The 27,044-nt window shown below is 43.3% G+C and overlaps 1 protein-coding gene across 1 annotated transcript in view; it reads right to left on the bottom strand.

The window, feature by feature from the left end:
• Window positions 1-27,044, bottom strand: part of EPYC (epiphycan) — a 194,486-nt gene that overhangs the window by 61,715 nt on the left and 105,727 nt on the right. The window contains exon 4 of the mRNA XM_069228805.1: window positions 18,184-18,342. Within this exon, the coding sequence (XP_069084906.1) occupies window positions 18,184-18,342 (159 nt within the window). The remainder of the gene's footprint in view (window positions 1-18,183; window positions 18,343-27,044) is intronic.

The raw sequence follows: 27,044 nt of genomic DNA, 5'->3' as shown, positions 1-27,044 counted from the left end.
GTATTGCCAAATTTTACTGTGTGTAACTTAATTAGGAACAAATCTAAATCGGTTTTGCTGGGAGTCAAGCCAGTGACCTTTGACCAGTCCAGCTGGTTTCAATTACACATGGGCAGAGCTCACGGAGTTCTACTCCATGAAATTCCACAGAGTTGGTGAAAAACTCTGTGGAATTCTGTGGAGTTCCGAATGGGGCTTAGTGCTGCCTGTCTACCAGTACCACCCTGGCTTATGCGCCAGATATCGGAAGCGCTAAGCAGGGTCGGGTGGCCAGACCCTGCATATCACTTCCGAGATTGGGTGCAAGTCTCCACCTGCCCTGCACACTTCCTTTCACCAACTACCCTCCTTCATAAACTTGCGAGGGAGGGCCAAGCACACCCCATGTCTTAAACCAGCCTTGAAATTGCTTCTTCTGCACTTACACACAGCCTCAGACTGCCCTTTTTAGAGGGACCAGTACTAGTCAGCAGCAAATCACCTCACCACCAGCAGCCTGGTATTTTCACAAAGTGCCTAGCTGTGCTTGCCACTGGGCTCTAAGGCACTTTCCCAGGCCACACACATCTGGTGGAGGCAGCCAGACAACCACTCAGCAGCTGATGCTCCGCTGGTCTCCAGCTCTCTCTGGTGGTCTCAGCACTGTAACCCATAACACCATTTCCTTTCCCAGGGACTCTGGGGGAGAGAGGTTCTTTTCAAGTGGAGCTCTGAATGTACGTTTCCTTTTTTCCAAGCACAGACCCCCCTCTCCTTATATGCCAAAAGCCATCCCCCATGTATACCCCAAGAGAAAGTGAAGCGAGGCAGGTCTTACCTGCCTCAAATGATGTCTGGGTCCAGGCTCCCCATTGCCATGAGCCTGGCTGTCTGCCTCTCTTTACCCCTGGGCTGCCAAGGACAGTGAAAGGAGGGCGGCCTGGATCTGGAGCTGGTGCCGGTGTAGCCCCTCAGCAGCAGCTCCTTACTGACGCGGCCGGGCAGCAGATTATCTGCTTTTTCAGTGTGTGCTCCATAACTGGGATGCAGACTAGTTATGGGCCACACAGCACAAGGGCAGGCAATCTGCGATTGCACTGTGTGGCTCATAATACTTGTGTAGTGAGCTTCTGTGGAGCGCGGAGTCCCAAAAACTCCATTGGCTCTGCCAGCAGAACAGAGCTCACCACCCACCCTTAGTTTCAATGTAAATTATAAGATTGAAAACTAACTAATAAGTACTAATTCTGCAGAGAACTCATTTGAGGACACTGGTAAGTTTAAGTTCACTTTCAATAAAGTGCATGCTGATAAAAGCTCAAATATTGATGTCAGGAAGTGGTTTTGTATTCCTTCTGAAACCACAAATAAAGACTAAGGCGGTCATTCTGACCGCGGCGGGCGGCGGTCGCCGCCCGCCATGCGGTCACCGCCAAATGGCCGCTCCGCGGTCAGGAGACCGCGGATGCCATTCTGGCTTTCCCGTTGGGCCGGCGGGCGACTGCCAAAAGGGCGCCCGCCGGCCCAGCGGGAAAGCCCCTGCAACATAGAAGCCGGCTCCGAATGGAGCCGGCGGTGTTGCAGGGGTGCGACAGGTGCAGTAGCACCCGTCGTGATTTTCACTGTCTGCAAAGCAGACAGTGAAAATCTTCATGGGTCCCTATTAGGGGGCCCCTGCACTGCCCATGCCCATGCCCCAGGGGCCCCACGACACCCGTTCCCGCCATACTGTTCCTGGCGGTAAGAAACGCCAGAAACAGGGTGGCGGGAAGGGGGTCGGAATCCCCATGCCGGCGCTGCTTGGGCCAGGGGAAATCCGGCGGGAAACCGCCGGTTCCCCTTTTCTGACCGCGGCTTTACCGCCGCGGTCAGAATGGCCCTGGAAGCACCGCCAGCCTGTTGGCGGTGCTTCCGTGGTCCCCGGCCCTGGCGGTCATGGACCGCCAGGGTCGGAATGACCCCCTAAGACTACCATAGGCTCTGGGTATTAGGAAGGAAAGAGTTAGAGTATGTTTTTTCTCTCAGTATTATTTTGTTTAGTGTCCCATCCCTGTGAACTCCAAAAAAATAGTGAACAAGCATTATCTGTAGGGCTTAATGTGTGAGAAAGCAACCCTTGTAAAACGTGAGCGGCATATCAGGTTTCCATATTGGAAGTGGCTATTTATCAACAAAGCAGTACATAATCTCTGCTAATTAGCAAGCAGCCAGCTAAATATCTGAAATTCACTATTTAGTCTGCTGCAGGCTACATAGTAGAGACCACATATTATTTGCCTTTGGGCCTTAATAATAATGTGAAAGAGATCTTTATATAGCTGGACATGAAAAAAGGGGACTCTTGGCGATGGTACAGTGGTGGCAATCTTTGAAGGGGATACTGCATATGTGAAGAGTTTGAAAGTGAGTGCATACAGTTTTGTACAAAATAATGCACGAGGATAAGTGCATAGATTAAAGAAGTTTTACAGATTAAAAAAAGTAAAATCAATGTTGAATAAAAATATGTTTGTTAATGAAATATTAAAATAAGAACAGAGTAATCAAAGATCCGTTATAAGAACTTCGGGATATGACACTCACCAATATTTTTTGTGCTGTAGTTTAGGAGTATTTGGCTTTCTGCAAAGAACAATGAGTATAGTTTCAAAGCATGTTACATAAATCTATTCTTCACTCATGAGAATATGTTGATTTTTTAATGTGTATGATCTGCCTTTCAATAATTGTTTAGGGTCTAGGATCATTTTGGTCATCTTATGAAAGGCCTTGTGCTATTTTTTAGCTTATTTCAAGGAGGATTGTGTTTGCTTAGTATTTCAGACCTGGAAATACAGCAGCTTGGGTTATTCACAGGAGGAGGGTCTATTCACTCAGGAGTCTTCTGAATAAGCCCACATTCTTCATACTAATATCCCAGCAGAATGGATTTCAGGCATAGTTGCTTATTGGTCCTATGTCATGAGTGTCCTCTTCAGTCACACTGACAATTTTGTCACCAACCCAATGTAACCTAAAAATGATAGTTTCACTTTTAAGATGCTAAGCAGTGTTATAAATGGACAGAGAAATGTCTCTACTGGTTCCTCGTTTATCCCCTTGACAGTGCTATCTCAGCACAGAAATATAGAAGCCAAACAAATAAAAATATGGTGACGGACTTGGGCGCTGTACCTGACTAAAGTCATTGTGGGGAGTATGGAGTAGGACCAGCAGGAGGAGGATGATGACCAGTAGGAGGTAAAGACCAGGAGGAAGACCACTAGGAGAGCCAGGTTGACACGGAGACCCAAGCACCACGGCAAGAAGAGCCAGGGCCAGGCATATCTAATCCACGAGGACCAAGGTTAGCAAACCCAGAGCGGACCAGAAACTAACTGATGAGGGGGAATAGGATGAAGAGAATCAGGGCAAGGGTAACAGGGCCAGGGTGAGAAGGAATATGAGGGTCAGAGTGTGTGGAACAACAGGATCAGGACCCAGTGGAAAAGAATCCAGAGGAACAGAAGGACCAGGGGTAGAAGGAATTGAAGGCCCAGGACCATCACAATGAGGAGGGCTAAGAGGGTCAGAGTGTATCGTCCAGGACCAGAGCTACAAGAAAAACCAGGACCAGAGTAGCAGACGGAGGTGGATAGACCAAAGAGAACCAGTACCAGGGGAACATTGAAATTAAATAAGAGAGCTGGGACACCCAGTACCATAAAAACCAGAGTACCAAAGGGCCAAAAACAAATGGACCAGGACTAGGATGACCATGACTGGAAAATACCATGGCTTGCAAGACCAGGAGATCAGAGTTTGAAGGTCCATGAGGGTCTAATGTACCCATAACTAGGGTGTCAGAGAACACATGAACCAGGGTAACCCGTAACATAGGAACTAGAAGGACCAGGATGACAGGGATAAAGAAGGCCAGATCAAAGAGGACCATTACTAGGAGGACATTGACAGAGGGGACCAGGGTAAGATGGACAAGGACAAGGTGGAACAGGCAAACTGGGAAACTTGGAAGATGGGACAGGAGGCCATGAAATAAGGAGGACTAGGTTAGCCAAGGCCAGTAGGACCAGAAGACCTAATACAGCAGGACTAGACAAAGTAGTACCAGAACTACCAGAAGATCAGATCTACATGGACAAGAAGCAGTAGGATTATGAACAAGCAAACCAGTGGGACTAGATAAACCAGAGTAGTGGGACAAAGGGACCAAAATTAGGATGAAGAGGATGAAAAGGTCCAGGACCAGGAGCCTGTGAAACAGGAGACCCAGGAGCCAGAGGATCAGGGCAGGAGTACATTGGAATGAAGACCCAACATACCAGACCAGTATGTGCAAGGCCAAGACCTTCTAAAGCTAATATGAACCAGAGATCCTTGACAATCAGAACTAGGAAAGGCTATGATGAGTTGTTGTGGGCCAGGACAAGGTATTTCAGAACCATAACGACACAGAATAGGAAGCCTAGGGCCAGGAGGATCAGAACCAGATTGAGGAGGCCTATGAAGATGAAGGTTAGGAAGGCAAGGGCCAGGAGACAAGTATAAGAAGTCCAGGAGCTAGGAAGACTAGGAGGGCAGGGCCAAGGGCACCCAGGTGACTAGAGCAAGGAAGAGTAGGTGGACTAAAAGGATCATTACCAGGAGGCCCTGAGAAAAGGTTAAGAGGTCAATGAAGATAGAGACCGAGGGGACATAGTCTTGATTTACCAAATGGGACTGAGCAATCATCTCTGGTAGCAGGACCAGGATAAGGCGGATCAGGTGTAAGAAGGCCAGCCAAGACTGAATAACACTGACCTAGAGGCCCGGGACAAAAGTCACCAGACTCAGGAGGACAGGAACAAGGAGAACCTAGATCAAGAGTGCAAGTACCAATGGGTGAAGTACCATAATCATCATTCAATTGCAAATACCATCATAAAATGGCATTAAAAGCATATACACTTTCATATATCAACTATAAAATTGTAAAAAGAAGGAAAACAACATCATTAGAATGGCAAATAAAGTTCTGAAGCACAACAAAATCCTAGCTCTTACAGGAAGTATGTAAGAAGTCTGAGACAGCAGAAAGAGCATTCACATTAGGCAGTAGCTGCAGATACGTAAGTGCTAGCTGAGCTTGGACAAAGTTCAGAGCTTTCAAATTTGGAATATGGAATAGGTTCCTTGGGACGCTAAAATATTTATACAGCAAAACAAAATGTACGGCAAATTGTGAAGACACATTGTTGCAGTCACAAGGCCCTAAGGTGCCTAGACAGGAACAGTCACTTGAGGAGGACAAGAAGTGATATACCAAATTAAAGCAACACAATCTGTCGCTATTGTTGGGTAATAGGGAAAGGCATGGCTCCATACCCTGTGCAGATTTTATTCATAGATGACCCAGAACCATAGGTTTTCAAAGCTGTAACTGATCACGCTGCATAGAAGCATGTTAAAAAAAACCAACTCTGTTACCCTTTTCTTCTCCAACGGATACAGGGAATGGTGGTTATAGAAGATGTCTGCCTTCCACGGCTACTGAAGGTAGCTATGCTATCCAGGGGATTTCATACATGTTATCAAGAGATAAACAATCGGACAAGATTCAACCTGTTTAGCTGAAGTCATTCATCAGTCCATATCTTAACCCAGCAGAGCAGAGATCTGAGAGCTATAAGATCACTGATGTATCGAAGACCCAACTCCTCATGAACCGAGAACACCAGTGTGCTTTGTGGAACCTGCAGGATGGGCCTCAGAAACATATTTTTTTCAGTATGGATCCCATCAACCCATCTGTATCCCCAAACTTTGCTGCCTTATAACACCTTTGAGGTGCACTTAGAAGGAAAGAGCTTAACTAAAGGTACCAGGGACCATGAGCCGAGCCTCTGAGCAAAGCTAGCTACCACCCCTGTGGTCTTAACCCGATCTCAAGTCTTACCCTTAACCAAAGGGTTCCAGCCCATGTTGGCATCAAATAGCACCCCCAAACAGGGGAAGGCTGAGACCTTGGTCACGGTGTGATACTCCACCCTGAAACGTTTGGTGTGTGTAGATCGAGGAGCTACCAAGACATATAACTTGGAAAAGTTAACTGCCAGGCCCAAACTATCTATATAGGTAGCAAACACGTCCAGCAAAGACTGCAATCCCACTGCCGTAAGTGCCATGAGCACCACATCGTCGGCATACAGCAAGACCGGCAACAATCTCCTTCCTACCCTGGGACAGCCGGCCTAAGCTGACTCAAGCGCTTGTTCCAAACTGTTGATAAAGGGTAAATGAAAAAATGGCGCAAGTATGCAACCCTGATAAAACTCCTCTGCTAGTACCAAAAAGCTCAGAGAGTTCCACCTGAGAATACCCCCCTGCACCAGAAGTGCTAGCATGGAGATTGGAGAGAAGAGATACAATTTCTGGGTCCACCCCCATCAGAAGGAGAAAATCGCAGAGCTTGCTGTGGTTTACCCTGTCCAATGCAGATGTCAGGTCCATAAAAGCTAAATGAAGCAAGCCGGGATGGGCAGCAATATACTTAATTATAATTAAGTATAAATAAAGTCACTGTTTGTAGGAAAGTACCATCTTGCCTGGCATGTTACCCCCATTTTTACTTGTGTGTCAGTTTGTTTTTGCCTGTCTCACTGGGATCCTGCTAGCCAGGAACCCAGTGCTCATAGTTTGTGGCCTATATGTGTTCCCTGTGTGGTGCCTAACTGTGTCACTGAGACTCTGCTAACCAGAATCTCAGTGTTTATGCTCTCTCTGCTTTTTAAATTGTCACTGCAGGCTAGTGACCATTTACACCAATTCTCATTGGCACACTGGAACACCCTTATAATTCCCTAGTATATGGTACCTAGGTATCCAGGGTATTGGGGTTCCAGGAGATCCTTATGGGCTGCAGCATTTCTTTTGCCACTCATAGGGAGCTCAGACAATTCTTACACAGGACTGCCACTGCAGCCTGAGTGAAATAACGTCCACGTTATTTCACAGCCATTTTACACTGCACTTTAGTAGCTTATAAGTCACCTATATGTCTAACCCTCACTTAGTGAAGGTTAGGTGCAAAGTTGCTAAGAGTGAGGGCACGCTGGCACTAGCCAAGGTGCCCCCACATTGTTCAGGGCAATTTCCCCAGACTTTGTGACTGCGGAGACACCATTACACGTGTGCGCTACATATAGGTCAATACCTATATGTAGCTTCACAATAGTAACTCGAACATGGCCATGTAACATGTCTAAGATCATGGAATTGCTGCCCCATGCCAAATCTGGTATTGGTGTGCCAATCCCATGCATCCCTGGTGCTCCAGCATGGGCACCGGTTACTGCCAAACTGGCTCTCTGGGGTTTTCACTGCAGCTACCGCTTCTGCAAACCCTCAGACAGGTTTCTGCCCTCCTGGGGTCTGTGCAGCCCAGTCCCAGGAAGGCAGAACAAAGGATTTCCTCTGAGAGAGGGTGTTACACCCTCTCCCTTTGGAAATAGGTGTTAAGGGCCTGAGAGGAGCAGCCTCTCTGACCTCTGGGAATGCTTTGAAAGGCACTGATGGTGCCCTCCTTGCGTAAACCAGTCTACACCGGTTCAGGGATCCCCCAGCCCCTGCTCTGGCACGAAACTGGACAAAGGAAAAGGGAGTACCACTCCCCTGTCCATCACCTCCCCAGGGGTGGTGCCCTGAGCTCCTCCTGTGTGTACCAGACCTCTGCCATCTTGAATGCAGAGGTGTGAGGGCACAATGGAGGCCTCTGAGTGGCCAGTGCCAGCAGGTGACGTCAGAGACCCCTCCTGATAGGTGCTTACCTGGTTAGGTGGCCAATCTTCCTCTGAGGGCTATTTAGGGTATTTCCTGTGGGTTTCTCATCAGATAACGAATGCAAGAGCTCACCAGAGTTCCTCTGCATCTCCCTCTTCAATTTCTGCCAAGGATCTACCGCTGACTGCTCCAGGACGCCTGCAAAACCGCAACAAAGTAGCAATACGACTACCAGCAACATTGTAGCGCCTAATCCTGCCGGCTTTCTTGACTGTTTCCTGGTTGTGCATGCTCTGAGGGCTGTCTGCCTTCACCCTGCACTGGAAGCCAAGAAGAAATCTCCTGTGGGTCGTCAGAATCTTCCCACTGCTAACGCAGGCACCAAACTTCTGCATCACCTGTCCTCTTGGTCCCCTCTCATCTTGACGAGTGTGGTCCCGGGAGCACAGGAGCTGGATCCAAGTAACCCCGACAGTCCAGGGTCCTTCTGTCCAAATTTGGTGGAGGTAAGTCCTTGCCTCCCCACGCCAGACAGTAATCCTGTGTACTGCGTGATCTGCAGCTGCTAGGGCTTCTGTGCACTCTTGCAAGGAATCCTTCATGCACAGCATAGCGCAGGTCCCTAGCACTCCGTCCTGCATTGCTCAACTCCCTGAGTTGACCACTGGCTTCGTGGGACCCTCTATTGTAGTGTTGAGATGACCACCATGCTCAGATTTCTTGAACGCCTGTTCAAGTACTTCTGCAGGTGCTGTCTGCTTCTACATGGGCTCACTGTACTGCTGAGTACCCCCTCTGTCTCCTCCTCCAATGGGTGACCTCCTGGTCCTTCCTGGGCCCAGGCAGCACCCACTGTCTTCAACCATGACTCTTGCAGCTAGCAAGGCTTGTTTGCAGTCTTTCTGCAAGGAAACAGCTCTGCATTCTCCAGTATGCCGTGGGACATCTTCTGTGCAAAGGATAAGTTCCTGACATCTTCTGTTGTTGCAGAATCTACAGCTTCTTCCACCCGGAAGCAGCCATTTTGCACCTTCGTCTGGAGTTTTGATGGGCTACTGGCCCCCCTGGACACTTGCGTGACTCTTGGACTTGGTCCCCTTCCTCTACAGGTCCTCAGGTCCAGGAATCCATCCTCAGTGCTTTGCAGTCAGTTGTTGCCTTTGCAGAATCTCCTATCACGACTTTAGTATGTTTCTGGGGTAGCAGGGTAACTGTACTCCTACTTTCCAGGGTCTTGGGTGTGGATCTTGGACACCATTAGTGTTGTCTTACACTCCCAGTGACCCTCTACACACTACACTAGGCCTGGGGTCCATTTGTGGTTCCCATTCCACTTTTAGAGTATGTTGTTTGTGTTGCCCCTAGGCCTATTGCATCCTATTGTATTCTACAGTGTTTGCACTACTTTTCTGTTTACTTACCTGATTTTGGTTTGTGTGTATATTTTGTGTATTTTACTTATCTCCTGAGGGAGTATATCCTCTATGATACTTTTGGCATATTGTCACTAAAATAAAGTACCTTTATTTTTAGTAACTCTGAGTATTGTATTTCTTATGATATAGTGCTCTATGATATAAGTGGAATAGTAGGAGCTTTGCATGTCTCCTAGCTCAGCCTAAGCTGCTCTTCTATAGCTACATCTATCAGCCTAAACTGCTAGAACACTACTAATCTACTAATAAGGGCTAACTGGACCTGGCACAAGGTGTAATTACCATCAGGTACCCACTATAAGCCAGGCCTGCCTCCTACACTGGTCAATAGTCAATCTGCCTGGCTGGAAACATATTAGGCCTCAGAAAATATATTGCCACATTATCTGTGACAATATATATATATATTATCTGGCCACAATGGAAGCCTATTTAGCAGAATCCTAACCAGGACTTTAACAACAGTATCTATAAGTGATATTGGATGATAGCACTGTGGGTTGTCTTTACCCCCCTTCTTGAAAATCAGGACAATGATAGCCAAGGACCAAGAGAGTGGAGCTCCCTCCCTTGTGGCAGCAATTAAAAACCAAGGTCAAAACTGGCCCCCAGACATCAATGTTATCTCAAAATAAGTGAAAGGTTATGTCATCAGGGTCTGGGACTATGTTATAAGATAGGGCCTGGATGCCCTAACAAACTTCCTCAAGTGTGAAGACCAAATTAGCTCTTTCAAGCGTGAAGCGTGTTTGAACCCCCCCCACCATTGAGTAGCCTTCATTATAAGTGCCCTTAAAATGTTCCACCCAGTGCTGCTCCGAGATATGATGGCATAATTGGGCCTAAAAGGCTCAGTAAAACAGGGCTTATTAATCACCCAACAGAAAAGAGAAATGGCTCTCCGTCACAGGCTTGAGCTAAATCCTCCCAGGCAGCCTTATGTAATGCATATTTGTGCTTCTTAACAGCCATTATATAATCTTTCCAGCATTTAGCAACAAGCTCCCCATCTCTGAGGGGCTGTTTAAAAGCAGCTTTTAAGAGGCGAAGATACTTAGAGCAATGTTGATCGAACCATCTGGGGTGATCTGATTTAGACTTAATCACTGGAACTGTGAGCAAGGCCAAGACTGTGTGATCCCTGCAAATGCATTCAGGATTGTTGTGTCTGAAGGCACATCCAAACAAGATCTCCTGCCAACACCCTGTAAAGAGTGATAGGTTGAATGCCTTGGAGTCCACAAGTGACCATCTCAGCCTTCTTTCTTGATCAGAGATGGTAGCTCACCTGTATCACTACCACTGGTTTAATCCCACCCTTTACTCCCCTAATGCTTAGTGACAGGTGGTTATGATCACTGAAAGGGCTGTGCATTATATTATATTAAAACTTGAAATGAACAAAAACAAAAGAGCTAATACAAAGATAAAATCTATTAATGAAGCACACACTCTACCTTTTAATGTTGGGGTGATATGGGGATTAGTCAAGTTTATCAGCTTCTCTAAAGCAAAAACTAGATTGTGGGTGTGTAAAAAGGTATTAGGTGCACTAGCTTCTGGTGTGTTTGCCATATGAAGTCCCTCTTCAATCATGTATCTCTAGATAATGTCACCAGGATCTAGAGGGCTAATGCACAGATGACAAATAAAATCACCTGCTAGAACGAGTTTCTCCCAACCCATGCCCGGCCCCTCCAGAGAGATAATGGCAGAGCATAAGCTGCAGAGATTAGAAATCCCACATAACACTGACTTTGCCTTATAATAGTTGATTAGAATAATCGGTATACAGCCCAGTACATGCAGTTTGTGTATCCAGGTGTGTGTCCCACTTAAGGTCTTTAATATAACCACAGAGCTCCAATGTCATAAAGATAGCCAAGCCCACTTACCCCATCCCAGATGCAGACTCTACTGCTGGAACAAAATACATTTTATAGTCTTCAAGAAAGAAAGAATCACCTACTTCCCAGGTTTTCTGTAGACAAATCCACTGGTATGTCTTAACAAACTGCACCCAGTTGGTGTCATTGAACTTCTCTGTCAGACCCGCAATGTTCCAGCAGAGCAACCCCAATTCATCACCATTACAAAGATGGGTATACCATTCAGGGGCCAAAGGTGGAGCCGATAACAGGGATTTCTCTGCCAAGGTGAGTCAATGCCAGGAATCAAGATGGCTCAGGGGCACAAATATGTTACTCAAAGGCAGAGGGAAGGGGGCCTCTGAGGACGATGTATAGCAGCCATGACTTTTTTAACCACTCTTTATTGGGATCCAGGGAGTATTACATACAATATCCAGCTTATAAAAATACCCTAAAAGGAGCGCCATGATTTGTGTCAGTTTGGGTGACTTATTAAGACCTACCAGGGTTAAGATATGGGTTACTATATGGGAATTGTTAAAATTAACAACCACGCAATCCCCTGCCCATCTCTTGACATCCGGTCCTAACCAGCCCACCTTCCTGACCATAATGATTATAGATGGTATTTAAATGGAGACGAGGTAGAGCAGGTCCAATTTTATAGATATTTGGGAGTATTATTTGATGAGCATGGATGTTTTATCCAAAATAGGACATTATTAAAAGTGATATCATTCAAGTTGCCACCTAATTTAAAACATAACAATAAAAGTGTAAAGCAAGCTTTTTCGCCTACCACCTAATGCATCTGAGGCACAAATATAATTGGAGTTTGGTCTAGTTAACCAGATAATAGCTAGAAAAGGGTGTCTATGTGAAGATTTGGTACAGAATAAAAATGAATAAGAGGAATGATCTGTGCCAGGTGTTGTGGCAAGAACTTCAAATAAACAGCGGGACTCCTGCATCCCTTTACTTGGAGTTGGCAATAAATGATTTGGGTTTGCATGAAATTTGGGAAAATGATTTATCAGTAGCATGCTTTAAGAGAGTAGTAAACAGTAATATGAACAGGCTGTCTTTGCTGAAAGACAAAGAGTTATTATCAAAAAGATCACATGCATGAGAGATGTTGAATGATTATAAGTTCCTTCGATATCGACTGTATTTTGAAGTTGGTTGGTCCTTTGTTCTAAAATTAGGATTCCTGCATTTTAGATTGGGGAAACAGCTGGGTGACATGAGTGAATCCTTAAGAGAAAAGGAGACCTCGAAGGAGAGGTGCAGCACAGGTTATGTCAGAATGGGAAGAGGAATCCAATACATTTCATATGTATTTGCCCTGCTTAGTGCAGGAAAGAAGATTTCTGTTAAATCTCTTTTTAACAACAGGGTATACGATCATGCAGACAACCAGTAACAACATGTCTTAAACCAGTGTTGAATTCACGTATGGTGAAAATTTTAAAAGCGTCAGAGAAGAAGATTTTAGTAAATCAGAGGATATACTCTCTGTCAAAGTAGGGTTCTGGATAATAGAGATATCTTAACTAAAGTAATTGCTGTATGAGATCTCACTGTTCACTGTTGGACCTCATTGAAATTGTCTATCTTATATGTTGTCTTTCTTTTAAGAGAATGTAATATTAGTGTATTTTAATATTTGGAGATATTGATGTTTTTATTATGATAAAATAAATGTATTTTTGTAACGGTTTTTATTAACTGTACAAGAAAATATTAATTAATTCATTGATAATTATCGAGTCATAAATTTAAATGCCTAGATTAGCATGAGGCTTAAACCGATGCACTACCTTGTTCTTCGATTTCCCAAAGGCTTCTGGTGTTAGACTATTATGTGGGGGGACATTCGCTAGAATTACCACATAGGGCTTGCTTCTGGGGGCAAGTTATTCACCACCCCATATCTGATTTACTGTAATTACTCCTTCATATTCCAATGACATTCAAATCAATTAATTGTAGTCCATAGCAAAAAAGGCATTATTTATGATTTGCCGGATGGTGGGGATTAGTTGAGTCCTCCAGATCCTTCCCTCCATAAACCTCCTCATTAAAATCTTCCCTGTCCTGAAAGAAAGAAGTAGCAACAACCATCTCTGGTGTGTAGTCTAAATGGCCATATTTCTCTCTTAAGGATAATCTCCTTTTATTTTCTAGGTGATTTCTACTTGTGAGAAAAAAGAGGCTGTGATTATCGTTGACGTGTAACCTGAAAGTTTTCCAAGCTGGAATGTCCTTCTCTCTCCTATACTGTATAAAAGGTGGAAAGTAAAGAGGATCAGGGACAGTCCAAAACTTCTGATTCCCTGAGGTCCAGCTTGAGGGAATGGCCCTAACGTCACCAGGTTTCTGTGTGGTCAATCAGCTGTAAGATCTGCTCTTAACCCTACCCCTTCAAATGCTTAGCTCTACACCATCACAGTCCTGTCTTTGCTGGTGAAGGGCTCTGGTAAAGGTAGTTTAGTTGTGGAACACTGTCGTCCACTGTGTCATCCCTTGTGACTCCTGGAATGAAAACAGTGTTGACTTGCTTTCCAACCTTCAGACGCTGCTCTCTTCTCCATGGGTGTTTGCATAACTACTCGGTTCTGGGTTGTTAAACCATAATCATTGGCAGTGTCTGCTCTTGGGTTTAACTGTAACACTTCTGTCTATGTGTTATACCTTCCCCAGATTTTACCTTTACCTGAAGAACCTGCTTTGACAATTGCCAGTGGGACCTAAACCACTCTACTTTAATCAAGTTCCAAGTTCCAAGTTCTTTATGATCAAGGAAAGGATAGCTCTGCAGAGTTCTTCAAAATCTGCTGTATGCCCCTAGCTGGTATCTGCATGACAAACGGTCCCCCATAGGTGAGTGGACATCACCTGAAGTCCTGCGCTTCTTGCTGGAGGAGCATATGAAGGAGTTGATGAATTGAAGAAGAGTGGATGGCCATGTATAATGAGACTTTAGCATCACAAAAGTATGATGGACGGAGTGATGAAACTTTTCCAACACTCACCCCCAGTCACAGAGCTGGGTTTAATCCATCGTTCTTTTGCTCACCATGCCACCCTAGTTTGGACCCAGCCATATGCAAATCAGTCTTGACCCTGTTCCCCAAGGGACCTAGGAACTAGGGCAAAACCAGTCCTGTGTTGCTTGTGTTTCAGTTTAAGGAGGCGTTGGGTTTCCATTGGAGAAGGGTCAAGTTTAATTTGGTGGGACCAAAAAGAGGTGGCATGGTGTGCATGGTGTGCATAATAACGATGGACTGGGATGCTGCCCTGAATGATTACTAGTGGCTGAAATTAATTCAAGCATTCCATCCATCAAGTTTTATGTCTACTTTAGTGTGCCACCCTAAGAGGGGTGAGTATGCCTAGACATGGGTCCTATGCTAACTATATCTGGAACCAAGCTACAACTGGATAATGAGCCCTACCTAGGGTGAAACCAGTACTGGATTGCTTCGGCTTCAGTTCAGGGAGGACCTTGCCTGGCACATGAGAGCAGGGTTAAGACTGATTTGCATATGGTTGGGTCCAAACTGAGCTGGCATGGCATGCAAAATAGCAATTGATTGGGATGTAGCCCAATTGATTACCAGTAGCGCTCCATCCTTCAATTTTTTGTATACTTTTATATCCTCACAGTGCCAAAGAATCAAAGCTGGGTGTCAATGCATTATCCATCTGCTGTTACTAGGATCTTTCACCATATATCATTAGTCAATGGGCCAGTGGCCGATCTCACTCAGAATTGGTACATTTCAAACACATTAAGAAAATGGACATCCCTCTCCTCTTTACAATTCTAAAAAAACGAATGTATCTATGTCTTAAGAAAGCAATAGTGGTTGCAAACCATTGATGAGAAACTGAGCCCCCAAGCTGAGGTTGTTGCTGGTTCGCAAGTGGGTGACAGTCTAACAAAAATACCACTTTGAGTTCCCGTTGTCAGAGGCTTTGTTAAAACACTTAAAACCACTGAAATAGGGTATTGGATACTGTTTTTGGTTTGCATAGTGAATTAAGGAGATAGTATCCTTTGTCCTGGAAAGTTCTCTCTCCCCACCCTGTTGTTTTGACCTGTAGGTCTTAATCAGGTTATAGATTTGCCAACCAATGTACATAATCTCTGCTATTTAGCCAGCAACTGAGTAAATACTGAAGTTCCCTTGTTATTTGCATGGCTGTCAGCAAAACAGTGAAGAATAGTGAATAATCTCCACTATTCAGCCAGCTAGCAGGTAAATAGCAGAAAGATTCACTATTTATCCAGTGGCTGACTAAATAAACACCATCATCTCTGTGGAGAGATGGAGATTGTAAATGAGTCATCTAAAGTCGAATAGCAATTAAGTAAAAAGACAAATGAAAAACTTGTATAAAGCAAACGATTTTAACCAAGTTAAGGTAGAAGACAGTGAAAATAGGAACATTTAAAGTGAAGTGCAAGACCTGGGTTTTTTGTCGTCATTGAAGATATGAATGTTATGAACATTTAAAAAGAATGCAATTTGTAGTCTAATATTTGTTCCCATTTAGAATCAACAAAACAATGTTGTCTTGCCAGTGATATGGTTATATGCAGAGACGTGTGGAAGTACGATTTTGTAATTGTTGGCCAAAATTAGCTTTGCCTGTTTTCCAGGTAAGTGTTCTGGCAAATAAATCAGAATATACCTGAAATATTTTAGGCTGTCTTTAAAAAGGGCAGAAAGTAGCCAAGATAATTGTTTATCTGTACTTTTTCTCAGTTTGTTAGAACAATATCAGTAATTATTAGCACATATTTTGAATTGTGAAATTGTTTTTTTGTAAGTATTAATCTTATAAGTAACATTTGGAAAAGTGCATTGATCACAAACTTACTCTCTTTGCTTTACATTCTTGCTCTGGATGTGCCACTGTCGCCTGAAAATAGGCCTTCAACTTAATCATCTACCACAGTTTATGTTGCTCTTACCACACTTTTTTTTAAGGAAATTATCCTATTGTTTAGCAAAACTATTTATAGTAGAAGAAGAAATATGATAAAGGTGGTGATGCTTTCGCTGTTATTAAAAGTGTAGTGCACAGACTGCTGCAAGACTAACTGAAGGCAAAACACTGAGTTAGAAGTCCATGAGATTTCCCACTTACGAACACAGTCCAAATACTGACAAAATGCACCACGTTACATTTCATCAAAGATCGTTTGTTGATATCCACCCCACCCTGTGTGGACCATAAAAAAACTCAGAGTAAGCCTAGACTAAGTCCATGATTTTGATCCCTGCAGATGGTCTGTTTTTATGTCAGGGCTTCAGAGTAAATTATTCAGTCGCTCTGATGGAGATGCAGCTCTCCAGAATTATAAAGGACAACCAAGCTGCAGGTCATTTATAAAGCATTGGCAGGAACCACCATCACAGTGGTTCCTGTCACTTCAGTTCTCTATTTGGTGCACAGCTCTGTCAACACACTGGAGCCTTGCACCAAACTGTTTCTTTTTTTTATTTTCAAAAAGAAAATCCCTTTTTGAAATGTTCTTTTTGAAAATAAAAAAACATTATGGTCCGCTAGCCATGGGAATTATCTCCCATGACGAGGGGGGCATTATTTCTTTTTTACTGTCCTTCATTACCACGGTTTGCCATCTTAGGATCTGATTTAGATTTTGATGGACGGGTTACTCCATCATGACGGTGACGGATATCTCATTCACCGAAATATAAATCATAATATTTCCTATGGGATTTGTATTTCAGTGACGGAGTAACCGGCAAAATCTAAATCAGGCCCTAGATTGCGTGGACTGACAAATAGCCAATTCTCCGATGATCCTTCATCCGTTGAGCCATCCAAGGAGTTTGGCAAAAGAGGAGACAGAGTAATCACCTCTGTGGCTAAACTTGAGGACTGATTGCATCAAAATTGGGTAGGTGGGACCACCCTCTTGGTTGAGAGAGAACTCCATCACTGTTCCCACTCCCCCAACATATAAAAATGGCCTTAAGATTTCTCCATATTTGCTTAAACTCTGCCATCCCCGATATCTGACTCTCCCTCCTTAGGACCCTGGACAAAATCTTGCCATATGTGAGCTTCCCCTCAGTAGGCTCAACAATCACAGCAATGGTAGCCTCATGAATGGACTTCCAGTGCCCACCTGGCTAATATGTTATCTTCAAAATTTGTATATTTCAAACAACTGCCTCCAATCGGGCTCTGCAGAGCAGGCCATGTCACTCCAGCCCTAGTGTGGCTGCACTAGCTTCCTATAGTGTAGTGTTTTGACTTCAACCCCCTATGCACCAAAACAACCTCCCCACCTGTTTACAGTTCCCCCCCTACAAATTCCAAGATACTGTGGCCCATATTTATACTTTTTTAGCACCACATTTGCGTCATTTTTTTACACAAAAGCGGTGCAAACTTAAAAAATACAATTGTATTTTGTAAGTTTGCACCGCTTTAGCTTAAAAAAAAAGCGGCGCAAATGCGGCGCAAGAAAAATATAAATATGGGCCCGTATGTGTTCGATGGGCGGTCCGACCCCATTCCACTGCTCTGAGACACTCTCCCAAAGGGCCATGCAAAAGACACCAACTTTCAGGAAAGCATAGTAGGAGCAAATGATCAAACACCAACTGAATAGCAGTTGTATATTCTGAATTAGCAGTATAACCATTCTCAGGAATCCGAAAAACCTGCAGACAGCTATCACGGAACATATCACTATTCTTTGAATTGCAGTTCTCAATAGATCATTGTAGACAATAGTTCCTGCCATTTTTAGTTGAAAAATTGGCAGTGCATCACGCTGGATTAAAAAAAATCACTGTTTGAAATATAGTCTGCAAATACACTTCAAATATTATAACCGAGAGTCTAAATGTTCTTTTGCCTTATGTGTTAAAAATGTTTATTACATTACCTTTTGTGGGTTTGCCAAAAAGACACACACATGCATTTCTGCACTCTGAGTAACCAGACTGTGTTCATTCACAATGATTTCACTCTGTGCTAGGCATTCACATAAACATATTAATGTGCTAATTTGAAGATGTGTAAAATTGATCCTGGAAAACGTCATGATTTTTCATGAAAAGATATTTTCACTTAAATGTAATACATACTTTGGTTAGCAAAGTCATTTTTGGTTATCCTGCCGATTTTGTTGTAACGAGAGTAGAAATGAGTGGTCGCCTTTGGTAATGGTGGGATATTATCAAGCTCATGATCATCGCAGTAAACAGTTGTAATCAGGCAGGTGCACAAGAGGCATGTTGGAAGACCTAAAACAAAAACAAATGCACAATATTAAAAATGTAACACCACACTTACATTTAGATTTCGGCGTACAGTGGCGAATATTGCATACACAGTGGAGGATGAATGCTTCAAAAGTCACTTAAATCAAGCACTTTCATGCACACAACGAGTTAACGTAAACAAATACAAAGTAAGAAAGCATATCACCAGTAAAACTCAATGTAAAACTCCAGACACTTAGGGGCAGATTTATGGAAAGTGGTGCTGCACCAATTGCAGCGCCACTTTTTCTGCGCCCCTTAGCGCCCTCCTACCACCACCATGTGTGCGCCATATTTAGAATACGCCGAGCCATGGCACAGGGTAGGGGGCAATAGCGTCACTCAATGTGACGTTATTGATGTACTCTGCAGGAGCAGCGCCAAATCGCTCTGAGCAGGTGTTAAAAGTGCAGTAAAAAATGGTGCAAGGAACTTTTATTGATTTCCTGGGCCCTTTTTTTTCAGCCCCCATCCATCCCCCTAATGGGGGAGCGCCCCCTTTATGTACATTATGTCTGGCGCAGGCATAATGTAGCACAAAGGGTTACAGAGTGCTGCAATGCATGCATTGCGCCACTCTGTAAATACAGCGCAGAGATTGCGGCCTCGTTGGGCCACATTAACGTAAAAAATAATTATGTTAATTTGGCGCAAGTTGGTGCTAGGGGATTATAATTATGCCCCATAAAGAGAACATAGGCAGTTGGACTGGCTGCACATGGATGGATACAATTCTAGAGTTGGTCTTGTAGCATGATTGAACTTTGAGAATTATGGTGAAAGTTATAAGAACTGCAGCCAGCTGAACATTCACTGACATGCAAATGAAGTTCCTATTATAATCAATTGGCTTTTGGATTTGGGTTATTTTATGCTTTCTGGATAGTAGGGCAGCTCATTTGATTAATGCATCCTTTACTGAAATGGGACATAACCTGTTGGATGAGCATTCAAACCATACTATCTACACTGAAAAGCTCATCATTCTTAGGTCAATAAAATATGTATGCCAACTTTATAATGGTAACACGTTCACATTGAATAAAGACAATTTAGTTTGCTGTGAGTGCTAAATAAATATCGTACGTATACATTTTGGTCTCAATTGCTTTATTTGTTTCAGCTTTAACTACATGCATCTAGGGAAGGGACCACCAGTGTTTATGGAGTTACCATTTTCTACTGTATTTGCTGGTCCATTGAAATGTATTGCTATCTTCAAAACACTAACAACTTTCTTGGCCAGACCTCAAGGCATACTTCCTTTTGGACAATAGAAATAAAAAAAGAAATTGCAAGATTGACAAACACCTTACAATAAAATAATAGGAAGGTTATAGTTCCTTGTGTCAACCAAGTTGAATTCTGAACAGACACTGAAACTGGTATCATCATATATTTATTTCCTGTACCATGGTACTCTGCCACTCAAGCTTTCTAGTACCTTTCTACTTCTGGGAGTAGAAACTTGCCATCTATTTGGGGGAGAAATGTGTGCAATTGCATTGTTGGTTGACCAGGGTGTGAACCCTGGTGAAGCAACAGCCACACATTTCCTTGTAGGGTGAACCACGCAAGTCACTAAATTAACCTTTGCTTAGCCCTGGTTAGCTTGGCACAAAACGCAGTCAGAGTTAAATTAGAGGAAATTAGTAAAGTATTTATGCAGCACACAAACAGTAATAAAGTGAAAACACAGCAAAGGAAAAATCCCACACAAATTTAGAAAAGCAGAGTAAATTGTAATAAATTATTTGTCACCAAAATGACAAAACTTCAATCAGTAGAGCCAGAATTAGGATTTTTTAAACTTTTAGTAAAAATTAGCACCTAAAAGATCAAAGCTCCAATCGCAGACACCTAGCCAAGCAAGACAAGGTCAAAGTTGAAAAATATGGCCAACCTCAATGGGGCACAATTCAGAAACAAAAATTGGAATCAGTCTTGTCAGTGATTACCTTTGAACTTAGAAGCAATTTTGAGAAAAATGTTCTGAGATGGTAATGTTCAGGGGGCAAGACTGCAGGACGTGTCTGAGGAGGTAGTGTCATTGTCAGGGAGTCTTCGGTCAAAGCCGTGGCAAAGATTTCTATGTTTGGAATTAGTCTCTTTTTTGGCACTTGAAAATCTCTAACAGGACAAGGAAGAAGGATGTAACCAAAGACACCCCTTTGACGACGGACCTATGAACAGGATTTGCTGCTGCAGAACATAGCGTGAAAAATGGCAAAGTCAATCCGACTGGCAATGCACCTCAGGTGGATAGGTGAGCAGGTTGGTCCTGTTCTCCTCCTAGTTCTCAGAGCAGTGTTTGGCCAAAGTTGTATTAGTCCTCATATTTGGGTTTTGGCCATCTTAGGACTTTTAGCACCACAACCTAGGGTCCAGGACTGGTGGGACACCACTTGGGAGTTCAGGACTCACTTAGGCTGGGTCCAGGTGTGGGGTCAAGATGGTGGGAGTCTTTTGAGTCCCTCTGGCCCTGAACAGGGGGCAGCAAAGTCCTTGGAGTCACTTTGGTAGTCCCGGGCTCAGATAAAGATGCTGGGCTCAAAAGAAGGATTCAATCCAGGCTCCAGGAAGCAAATCATTCTTTCCAGGTACAGCAAGGCAGTCTTGCAGAGTGCACAGAATGTCACAGCAAAAAGCAGTCCTCTAACAATCCTTCTGCAGGTCCAGTAGTAAAATGATTAGTGGATCCGAGGGTCCCATATTTATACCATGGTGCCCTTACTCTAGAAGGAGGGAGAAGATTCTATAAGGGATTTTTTAAGTGCTTGGAATTTCCTGACTCCAATGCCCAGGCATCAAGCTGGCTACAGTGACAATGTGGAGATGATAAGTCCTTTGTGTAAAGGTAGAGCACACCCTATTCAGATGCAAGTGGGGCTGTGCTCAACTCTGCCCCCCCATCCTGCCAGCAGATGGCTATTCAGGCACACCTAATAGCTCTATTGCATGACTGTCTGGGAGGGATTCACAAAGTTTAACTGTCAGTAACACGCATTCATGTGACTCAAGACAGGATGCAGGCACAAAAGGGCTAAGGATGGGAAAATGCCAACATTCTTAAAGTGAAATTTTCAAAATTGTAATTACAAATCTGACTTTACCATTAGAAAGGACTTTTCATTACAATTTCATAGATACAAAATATGAACAAAAGTCCTGGTCCCAATGAAAGGTTAGCACATATTAAAAGTCATAAGTCAATCTAATGTCATTCTATGGGTCAGGTAGGCCTGACCGTAGTCAGAAAAAATAGTTAGGGTTTTTTCACTACCAAGACATGCACAACCTAAAAGCACATGTCAAAAATAATTTTACTTACAATGTGCCCTTACCTATCGGCTATCTGTATGGTATACAACTTTAAAAGGGAACTAAATTAAATAGGCCATTTTGGTGTAACCCAATCAAAGCATGTTTAGGGGAGTGAGCACAAGAATTTTAGAACTGGTTAGCAGCAGTAAAATGCACAGAGTCCTAAGGCCAACAAAAATGAATTTCATCATAAAAATGAAGGTATGTAGGCAAAAACATTGAGGGACAACCACCCTAAGTCTGACAGGTCTAACATCCATGCTTTTCCTCTTTTGTTCCCTGAGGGCAGGCACAGAAGATCTCACCTCCAGTACAACATTAATTTACAATGTTAACCCCTATATGAATGGATGAGGGTCGAGTTCATAGAAGACAGCCTATGTATAGTGCTTTTGTAAGGCTATGTGGCTTTTCCTATCCCACCTTAAGCTATCCTGATGCATATGCAAAGAAACTAGAGGTGTCCATGGGAGAGACTACAGAAGTTATACCTATGAAATTTCTCTTTGTCCCTCCATGTCCCCATAAATACATTTCAGCCTCATGGTTTAAGTGTTACCACCAATACACTCAGCCCACATGTCTACATAAAGCATTGCACATGCAGAAGCATGGGTATGGCACAGGGGCTGGTTAGCTGTGTTCCGGTGGTATTGAGAGCAGGGACTGGGCTTTGACTAAATAATTTACCAAGCCCCTTTTTGGACATAAACCATTATGCTCTGAATTTGAGTGGGGTTGACCCAGCTCTGCGCTCAGCTCTCATTTGTGCATAATCCACTGACCAAAGCTTTCTGCCATGCAGCTGAAGGTCATGGTTTTTAGTCAAGGCCTTTACCAAGCCCTACTGTGGACATCACCTAAAACATATGGCCTTTGGCCATGCTCACGGAGGGTTAAGTGAAGAGCCTGGTCAAAGTGAAAGGCCTGCACACAGTCTCTGTGTGGTTTCAGTCCCAGTTCCAGTTGATCATCTTAGTGTCTTACATGCGCAACATTTTCACAATAATTTTGCAGCTGTTTGGAAGGCAGACTTTACACTCCTGTAATATTCATTACAACATCAATTATTACTAGCTTCAGTAAGAGTCTGGTTAAATTAAGATTGCTGAGCCTATCAGCCTGGTGCAACTTAAATAGCTTCATAGATCCTATTTCACGTACACTGTTAAGGTGAAAATGGGCAGGATAGCCAACTCAGGCTGCCTTAATCCCTGCTGCCGAGATGGGTCCTTCTTGCATATAATATGGGACTACCCAGGGGTGCAGCACTACTGGGAATCGTGGTTGCTTGCATTAATGATGTATGTCGGAGTGGTATGGAGGCGTCGGCGAAATGGTGTCTGCTGCATATGAGGGATGCAACAGACCTCAACAGAATGAAGAAACTTTGGATGACTCTACAACTGACTGTGGCCAAACGTAACATAGCAAGGCAGTGGAGGGTGGTGCAAGCACCTCAAATAGGAGACTGGAAATGCAGTATGGATTGATGCATGATGGCAGAGAAGGTGACTTATGAAAGCTGGGTTTGCCCCCAAAAATGGGTGAAAAAATGGGGAAGATGGAATGCCTATGGGGGAATCTTTGTGCCTCCTTCATTTTGAATTGTTCAAGTGGGTTCCGCCCTGACCAATTATCGATTGTTATGGCAGATGGAGAGGGTTGGAGGGTTAAGTGCTACTTGCATGCTGAGTACTATTGTAAAGACTCCGATTAACACTTGATCAATCATTAATGGTGTGTGAATTCCGGTGTTTTCCATGCACTTGTCACTTTCCAAATAAAATGTTCTTATTATAAAAAAAAAAAATTGCAGAACCTAGATATGCCATTTTTTTAATCGTTTTTGGTGCGTAAATTTCTGGAAAGCATCTGGGTGACTTCTTGTCCTGGTATATGCAGACGTCTTGAAGCAGCTGGATTGATCGGCTCCTTTCGGACAGACAGTCCATTCTAAATATCATCCTGTAGCCTGGCATGAAGGTTGGAGTAATATAGACTCTACCTCAGGATCACAGTGTTTTGTCAACTACGCTAGCAGTCAGAATTCCTGGAATAATAACATGGCCAGGGAAATTAATTTCTATCCACCCAGTTGATCAATCAGCTCATGTTTGCTGTTTGAATTAATTGCAGAGGGACACCTCGAATCAAATGTTACAAGCACACTGCATGACCAGTAAATGTTGGGATGGTTGTCAGAAGGAGCTCTTCTATTTGGCTCAGGTATCTTTGTATACTGGATGACTAGGTGAAAGTGAGGCATTTGACCCCCCAAATCATTTGTTAATTTATTTGTGAGGTATATTCAGGCAGGATGAGGAGTCAGAGCTGAGATGGAACTGCAGGCAAAAACAAATTGAGGCATCTGACACCACTCAAATAATTTGTTAATTTACTTGTGAGGTAGATTCAGGCAGGATGAGGGCCCGGAGATGAGGTGGAACTGCAGGCAATAACAAAGTGGGGAATCTGACACCCCCACTCAACTGTAACCCTTTACAGTGAGACATGGGGAGAAGGGAATGAAAACAAAGAGGGTGTTTCTCAGGTCAACAGAGACTTGGATATCCTTGCACAAACCCTTCTCTATCTTGCTAAACACACACCGAAAACCCAAGACAGAGTCAGTGCTATATACAACCAAACATGCATATATGTATGTGTTATCTGTATTGTAGGGACCTATCTGAAAAGCAGTGGAGCACTTTACAGAGTCAAAGGCAGAGGTGCTATCAGATCTTAATCCCAATACGCTGACCTTGCTTCAAGCTCCACTATAATTCCCACTAGAGAACTGGACTAGCAGAGGAACTTGAGGATCTCAGCCTTCCTAGGCATCAACCATGTGAGAGGTTTGTGATCTGTCTGGACCACAATTGTAATCCCATGCAAACAGGGAAAAAGCTTTGACATGTCTACACAATAGGAACACATTATATTTTAAATAGAAAGTGTTCTGCAGCTGATCAAAGCCACTATAAGCTCCCCATTGTTTTGTGGGCGCCTGGGTGAAAACAGCCACAGCCACCTTTGAATAAGCATACATTCGCACAACAAAAGTCTAATTATAGCAGCCTTCAACACAGGTGCATACATAATGTTCAGGTAATTGCATTTCCTAAATGCCCAAATCGCATTTATTAAATGCTTTTAACAACAGAATATGAATTGCAAATAGTTAATCCCTATTTGTGTTTTCCTAAAGGCTTTTGTACATCAGAAAAGGCAGTTTTGCATTTCTTAACTGCCCGAAATACCAATTCAGACAGTTAAAAATGCAAAAGGGCTTTGTACGTCTGGCCCACTACGTTGTGAGGAGACTGGATTTACATCCCTCACCATGTACTTTACACAGTAAGGTAGCATTTAAAGGCTGATTCTAACAAAGACTGAGGTCTTGCTTAATAACCCACAACCAATGTACTAATATTTTTTTACTTGAAAACCCCACAGTAGGACAAGGATCAGGTTTAGAGACTACAAAAATTAGAGTTTTGCTGCTTGTTTATACTGGCTTGAATTATCCTCACATATGACTTCCATGTTGGGACACAATAATTAAAATGCCAATATGTTGAATACAACTACTAAATACACCTTACCTTGACACCTGCTCACATCCTCTGTCTAATGTGGACATGGCATTCAAAGGATCTAAGATGTAATGGCCAATGTAAGGACAAAACATAAAACGTGACAATATGAATACAGGCAGCATAGAGATTACAGAGTATACGGATAAAGAAAAGAAAATGACTTAAAAGTACAGAATTCTGCAGTGCGTGATGCTCTAAAAAAGTTATTAAAGGTGCTAGAATAATTCACTAAATCTAAAGTTCCTGAAACCAATGTGCATCCTTCTTAGGTACTTATGACAAACTGTATTCTTTTTTTCAAACAAAATTTTGAGAATCTAAAAGAATGTTGCCACCACTCAAACCCCACTGAATTTATTAGGTGACCTACACCTATTCAGGACTAATCACTAAATTATTTACAAGGCCTCAGGGGATCAGTAAGAGGGGCCAGATAGGAAAAAGACCTACCACCTGCCCCTAACTTTCAGATATGCGGGACAGTAAGCATAGCTTTGTCACTGGATCGCAGAGGCTGACTGGACAATAGTGTTTAGGCTTTCTGATAAGGTACTTGGGCCTTTCCCCATTAGTGACTTATGGGTGAGGTAGCTGATTTTAAAGATGATTCCCTTCCTAATAGGCATCCAATGCCATGTTCTCAGAAGAGGTACTGCAGTACTACTAGAGGGAAGATTGCATGAGACAAGCAACTGTGCGTGTCATTGGCTTAGGAGAGAATCTCAAATGTGAAGGATTTGATGATCTTAGCGAACGGAGCAACATACATTTTAAAAAGTGTGAGACTAAGACAGGAGCACTGTAGCACTTCCTTATCTATCAGCAAAGTGTGGGATTTGAAGGTGCCCGGAAAGATGGTTTGGGTGCTGTTATTTAGAAAATCACTGAACCATTGTATGGCAGTCCTGTAAATTCCAATGTTGTACAATCTTTGTAGCAGTCTGGGAGGGGACACAGTATCAAATGCTGTGGATGAGGCCAACAGCGCAAGCATAGATGGCATACCAGCATCAAGAGCAAGTCGTATGTGATCTGTGACGGCCACTCAGCTGTCCCTGAGAGAGGATCGGAATCCAGACTGTGATGGATCCAATATCATATTGTCTTCTAAATAGAGTAAAAGTTGCTTATTAAGTTGTCCTCCCAGTGTTTTACCAAGCAAATAGAGCAACAAAATGGGACAATAATTAGTAAGGTCAGATGATGTCATATTGGCCTTGTTTTGTATGAGTTTAACCTGTGCCTCTTTCTAATCCAAGGGCATTTTTCATGTGTTTATTGATACATTAAACAAGGAGTATACTGCAGGGGCCAGCTGATAGGAGAGTAATGTTGAGATTCTGGAGGGGCATGGGTCCAGTGGAGTGACAAATTTCACTGTTTCAGGAGACCTCTGGATTGATAATTAGGTCCATGAGTCAACCGTGCCTAAGCCATAGGGACAGTTGAGGGGAGGAGAGTTGGAATTAAGTTCAATGCAAGTCTGATCTATTGCCCTTGGAAAGTTCTGATAAATAAGATTAATTTTATCTTCAAAAAAGTCTGCTAAGGAATCACACAATTCACTGGTGTGGTTGCTAAGGTCAGAAATCCTCGAGATTGGTGGGTGCACAGGCCTTCTGAGGAACACCCAAGCAGACATTAATGAAAAATTCACTCATTTTATGAGCAATTGGACTCTTTACTCTTCCCCTCAAGAGTCCTCCTTGATGCAGGTGTGGGATTACCTGCAACTGAACCCACTGCAACTGTTATATT

The sequence above is a fragment of the Pleurodeles waltl genome, chromosome 4_1 (genome assembly GCF_031143425.1).
Source record: "Pleurodeles waltl isolate 20211129_DDA chromosome 4_1, aPleWal1.hap1.20221129, whole genome shotgun sequence".
Lineage (NCBI taxonomy): Eukaryota > Metazoa > Chordata > Amphibia > Caudata > Salamandridae > Pleurodeles > Pleurodeles waltl.
The sequence above is the reverse complement of the archived record's forward strand: the minus strand, read 5'-3'. Positions and strand labels throughout refer to the sequence as shown.